Source organism: Musca vetustissima, unplaced genomic scaffold (assembly GCF_032173495.1).
Source record: "Musca vetustissima isolate MV318-11 ecotype Yass unplaced genomic scaffold, APGP_CSIRO_Mvet_v1 utg54271, whole genome shotgun sequence".
NCBI classification, from domain to species: domain Eukaryota; kingdom Metazoa; phylum Arthropoda; class Insecta; order Diptera; family Muscidae; genus Musca; species Musca vetustissima.
The window spans coordinates 27306-33419 of NW_026888292.1; the positions used below are offsets into that span (position 1 = coordinate 27306).

Consider the following 6114-nt stretch of genomic DNA (forward strand, 5'->3'; position numbering starts at 1 on the left):
TTCGCCATTTACTGCCGGACTCGTCTCAATTTTTTCAAAGGTGGCTATTACCGCTCGCAATGTTCGACCCATTACGTTGATGTCATCGACGTAGGCGTGTAACTTGTGTTGATTGGTGTACCGAATGCAATTTCTGTTCACTTTTGCCTCTCGTATGACAATTTTCTGCAGGATGTTAAAAAGGTCACACGACCACTGTCACCTTGTCTGAATCTTCGTTCGGTATTGAAGGTCCTTTCCGATTTAACTACCCTTTCCGATGTATTAATTTTGCAGGAATGCCGAACGCAGACTTTAAACACCTCAGAACGGATAGGGCTGTCGAATGTATTTCGTGGGTCTTTTCCTGGATTTGTTGCAGAGTGAAAATCTGGTCATTGGTGAATATGCTACACCTGAAGCCGCATTGGTATGAACCAATAATGTCATTGACCATTGGCTTCAGTCGTTTACACTGGAAAGCACATAGCTGGAATAAAAAAAATATAACCAGTGAGCGGAGCAGTATAGTCGGACGGGGCCGACCATGCGATACCCTACACAACTACCACGAACTCTAACATTCTGAGGATGTTTATTCCGAGTCTGAGTAATATTTCCTGATATTTGCCCCTTTTGTCCGATTAGAGGTTAACAACACCTCTTCCTTACTTTTTTCGAATATTCAGTACAATCCCTCTATTTACTTGTCCAGATTACCTTCACGGTAGGTTGTGTTGTGATTTTCGGATTATACTCTACTCGAAAACACACAAAAAATTATGTTTTCGGTCCATTTCATCCCAAAATTTTAATCTGATCATCACCGAAAGTTGTAGGCGTTGTTCTTGACCATAACTGGAACTTCATGAAAATTTTCAAAGCCATCAGCGCGATATTTCTCCCTCTAATGTGGTAATGGGTTACTAAATAATATCTGAATACGTAAGCACCTGTAAATATTTGACTGTAACTCCCACATCTGAGTAGATACATCACTATATTTGGTATCAATTTAAAGGAAAACCACTCCTCTTGGATATGATATCAACTCCTGGGGTCTACATTCTCCAGGAGTAAATATATATGCCATAGAATACAAATTTTGTCATTTTTCACACAAAAGTCAGGGTCCATTTGACCCGCTAAATATTGACCGATCTTTATCAAAACATGCATGCTTATTCTCTGGCCCGATCCCCTTCTCCATGCAAAAATTCGCGGTGTTTGGGCCATAATTGCGGCCTCTGGAGCGACCAGAAAAACCGACAAAAATTTAGTATTTGGTCCATTTCATCCCCTAAATATTAACCGATCTTTTCCAAAAACAATAGGGGTCTTCATTGGACAGAACCCATCCTACATGCAAAATTTCGTGAAGATTGGTCCATAACTGTGGCCTGTATCGTGTTTACAAATTATAATGGACAGACGGACGGACGGACGGACACACATGTCTAGATCGACTCAGCTAGTCGAGATATGACGATCGGTATACTTAAAGGTGGGTCTAGGACCAATATTTCGCGGCGTTACAAACATTTGGGGCTGCACAAAGCTATAATACCCTGACAACATAGTTGTGTAGGGTATAATTAACGAAATTAACATAGGGAATAACCGCGGAAGTTGGCGATGATTTGTAGAAGCCCTGTGCTCTTACGAATGTTTTCACCCTTTGATCAAACAATGGGTACATATGTGTGTTTTTTTTTTTTTTTTTGATCAAATTATTAGGAATAATTTTTGAGGTGTTTGAGAGTATTATATAGTCGGCCCTATGTATATAATAATATTTTAGTTTCTGTTTGTTGTAATAACTTCCAAAAAATGCATCCGAAGCCCTTACCATTCTAGTAACCTCACATCGGCATAAACACAATAGGATAAAACACAATAGTAACAACAAGAGATAGCGCCACCTAGTGGAAAATGACGGCAGTAAGTAAGCAAGGACCCAGACCACTACACAAGATGTTGTTTCTATGCAACGATAGATGTCCGCCCCATGGAAGTCCTATGCTCTACCAAAAAGTATCTATATTGGGCTACTTTTTAGGGCACAAAAAACATCCTTGCTAAAAATCAATAGGTACCCCACATTATTTGGTATTTTGGAAGGGTTTTGAGTACGGTTTTCAACCGAATTACCACTAATTTGATTTCCTACCAAGATTTATCAATATTGCTTTACGATTTCGTATAGCTCCAATGTAAATGTTCGACCCATTGACGGTATCTTTATCCTGGCCTAATTTTCCAATTTGAGCGGTTGTAGTTTGAAAGTTTATTTTCTCTTGGCAGCAATTTACCATCCATATACAAGTTTCGATGAATTGTGGGTGTTTTGAATGTCCTGTTCATTGTGGAGGGTACACAAATGTTGGCCCGACCGAACTTAACGACGTTTTTACTTTTTTAATTGTTTTGTAAAACCCCAACGACCATGTATTTATGTTTTTTTTTATTTCATATTTCTTTTCAGATGGTTCTTTATAAGATTTTCCGCATAATATGCATGCTGTTTATTCTAAATGGATCGGAGGCCTATAATATTTTATTTATGGGACCATTTCCCGCACCCAGTCACTGGATGTGGTTGGAACATTTTCAAAGAGATTTGCTGGAAAAAGGACATACAGTTACATCGGTGAATAATCATCCCACCAAACAGCCGCATCCCAATTTAACCGAAATTATAATTGATCCGAAATTCGATATACCCTATTATAGTAAGTTAAGGAATTCATATACCATGCATTTTTAAGTGTGGGTAACTAATTTCTATTTTTTTCTTAGTCCCCAAGGAAAACATTTTCAAAATGCGCTTCGCCAGCGATTTTCAAAATTTACAAATGTGGTGGATGGTTGGGGAATGGACAAGCGAACATGCCCTGAACGATCCCAAGGTTAAGGCTCTAATTGCCTCGAAAGATAAGAAATTCGATTTGGTCATTTTGGAACAATTTTTCCATGAAAGTTTTCTAATGTTTGGGCATAAATTCCGTTGTCCGGTGGTAACAATTGGTACTATGGGTTATGCTGATAATATGGATCATTCAATGGGTTTGGTAACACCATGGTCCGTGATACCACATCTGCTATTGTCATATAGCGATCAAATGACATTTAAACAGAGGGCTTATAATGTCTACTTGTCGCTGTACGATGCTGTGATGAGAAGATGGTCATATATGCCAAAAATGCAGGAGATGGCGGAGAGGCATTTTGGTCCTCACATTAGGGGTAAGTCAAGAAGTTAAATAATATTTTTTTAATTATAATTATTTGTATTTTGTACAGGTCCCCTACCACATGTCCGAGATTTGGAAAAGAACATCTCATTGATGCTGATCAATAGTCACCGAAGTACTGATTTACCAAGGCCAAGTATGCCGGGGTTAATCAATGTAGGTGGAGCCCATATTAAACCAGCCAAACCTTTGCCTCAGGATCTTAAGGTAAGGAAGTCAAATATCCACCCTATAGAACTTAATGTAATAATCTCCCCATTTTTTCCAGAACTTCATTAACAACTCCCCCAATGGCGTGGTGTACTTCAGTTTGGGTTCATACGTGAAGAGCACCGACGTGCCCGCCGAGCGAATTGTTGTCATTCTAAATGCTTTTGGAAAGCTAAAACAAAATGTCCTGTGGAAATATGAAAATGAATCGATCGCCAATCTCCCACCAAATGTTATGATCCGCAAATGGATGCCACAAAATGACATCTTGGCACATCCGAATGTTAAACTTTTCATTACACATGGTGGCATCTTTGGTACCCAGGAGGGTATATATTGGGCCAAACCAATGCTCTGTATGCCTTTGTATGGTGATCAACATCGTAACACCTTGAAGTCGGTGCAGGCTGGTTATGCTCGTACTTTGGATTTTGCTAAAATGACCTCAGAAGATTTACATCTGAATATTCAGGCTTTAGTATCAGATCCAAAATATAAACGCAAGGCTGTTGAAATTTCCCGTAAATTCCGTGATAATCCAATACATCCGCTGGATGAGGCTACCTATTGGATTGAATATGTGGCGAAATATAAGGGTGCACAATTTTTGAAATCGAATGCTGCATATATGCCGTTGTATCAATATTTGTTATTGGATATTTTGGGATGTGTTGTGGCAGCCCTGATTGTGGCAATTGTGTTGCCTTTGTTTGTGTTGAGAAAATTGAAAAGACTGATAACGAAATCTTCAAAGGAGGAGAAGGCGAAAAAGTTGAAGTAAAACTGATGTACTACTATGTGATATGAATTTATATAATTTTTCTTTTAGTTATTTTATAAGAATTAGTTTATAATAAAGAAAATAATAAATGTATTAAAAAAACAGTAAGGAAAGTTCAAAAGTCGAACGGGGCAGACTATATGATACCCTTCACCAGTATGGGTACAGGCGCTAATATATAGAATATCCTGTAGAGGACCTTGGAAATTGACGAAATTAAATGTGTAATTTACATAAATATTTGAATCGGGGAGACTTAGATTCTTTGGTGTACCATCTGTATAAAACCTAGCAAAATTATGTATGCATATTTGGTATGCTGTATATGGAACAGACGTAGGCTCCTCGGTGAACCATTTACGTTCAATCAAATCTAAACCGATTTTCACTAAATACCCAATTTCGTGCAAATCGAAAGAAATATAGGGACTTTGGTGCACCATTAACATAAAATCTGACGAAAATATATACATATTTGGGAGCTATATCTAAATCTGAACCGACTCTCCCAAAACTTAACACGCATCATTCTAGACTTAATTAAGTACGTTATGCCGAATTTTGTGGAAATCGGAACCGATTTTCATGAAACTTGGCACACATCATTCTGCACCCAATTCAGTATTCTTTGCCAAACTTCATTCAAATCGAATCATATACAGGGACTTTGGTGCACCATTTACCTTAAATCGGACGAAACTATATATGGGAACCGATTTTCTCGAAAATTTACACACATCGTTCTAGGCTTAATTCAGTACGTTGTGCCAAATTTCGTGCAAATCGAAGGATATATAGGGGCTTTGGTGCACCATTTACATTAAATCGGGCGAAAATATATATGGGAGCTATATCTAAATCTGAAGCGATTTTCACTAAACTTAACACACAACATTCAAGACTTGATTCAGTACGTTATGCCGAATTTCGTGCCAATCCAAATATATAGGGACTTTGGTGCACTATTTACTTAAAATCGGACGAAAATATATATGGGAGCTATATCTAAATCTAAACCGATTTTCATGAAACTTAACACACATCGTTCTAGATACAATTCAGTACGCTTTGCCGAATTTCGTGCAAATCGATGGATATATAGGAACTTTGGTGCACTATTTACCTAAAGTCGGACGAAACTATATATGGGAGCTATATCTAAATCTGAACCGATTTTCACGAAAGTTAACACACAACACTATAGACCTAATTCAGTACCCTATGCCAAATTTTGTGCAAATCTAATATAGGTACTTTGGTGCACCATTTACCTTAAATCGGATGAAAATGTATGTGGGAGCTATATCTAAATCATGTCAATGTTCCCTCGAAAGGGCGAAGTCTGTCAAGATACATATGTATAATATACCCAAAGTGATTGAGGCTATCATATAGTCGACCCAGTCCGACTTTACTACATTCTTACTGATTTCATTTCTCGTAACTGTCACTGTTTCTATGGTGGAGGGTATACTAAAGCTTTTTATACCCTACACAACTATGTTGTCAGGGTATTATAGTTTATAAGTATAAGTATATTTAAGTATACAGATCATATCTCGACTAGCTGAGTCGATCTAGACATGTGTGTCCGTCCGTCCGTCTGTCCATTATAATTTGTAAACACGATACAGGCCACAGTTATGGACCAATCCTCACGAAATTTTGCATGTAGGATGGGTTCTGGCCAATGAAGACCCCTATTGTTTTTGGTAAAGATCGGTTAATATTTAGGGGATAAAATGGACCAAAAACTTTATTTTTGTCGGGTTTTCTGGTTGCTCCAGAGGCCGCAATTATGGTCCAAACCCCGCGAAGGGGATAGGACCAGAGAATAAGCATGCATGCTTTGATAAAGACCGGTCAATATTTAGCGGGTCAAATGGACCC

General features: G+C 38.2%; 1 protein-coding gene across 1 annotated transcript; it reads left to right on the forward strand.

Moving 5' to 3' along the window:
• Positions 1-2465: 2465 nt before the first annotated feature.
• On the forward strand, positions 2466-4224 carry LOC133336141 (UDP-glycosyltransferase UGT5-like). The gene is made up of 4 exons (XM_061544439.1): positions 2466-2711; positions 2779-3225; positions 3283-3440; positions 3502-4224. Exons 1-4 carry the CDS (start codon positions 2498-2500, stop codon positions 4222-4224), a joined length of 1542 nt encoding a protein of 513 aa, XP_061400423.1. The 5' UTR covers positions 2466-2497.
• The last annotated feature ends 1890 nt before the right edge of the window (positions 4225-6114 follow it).

Coding starts and splice junctions, on each gene's coding strand:
- LOC133336141 (XM_061544439.1), top strand. CDS start 2,498: ATGCTGTTTATTCTAAATGGATCGGAGGCCTATAATATTTTATTTATG. Junction 2,712..2,778: donor ATTCGATATACCCTATTATA/GTAAGTTAAGGA, acceptor TTTTTTTCTTAG/TCCCCAAGGAAAACATTTTC. Junction 3,226..3,282: donor TTTTGGTCCTCACATTAGGG/GTAAGTCAAGAA, acceptor TATTTTGTACAG/GTCCCCTACCACATGTCCGA.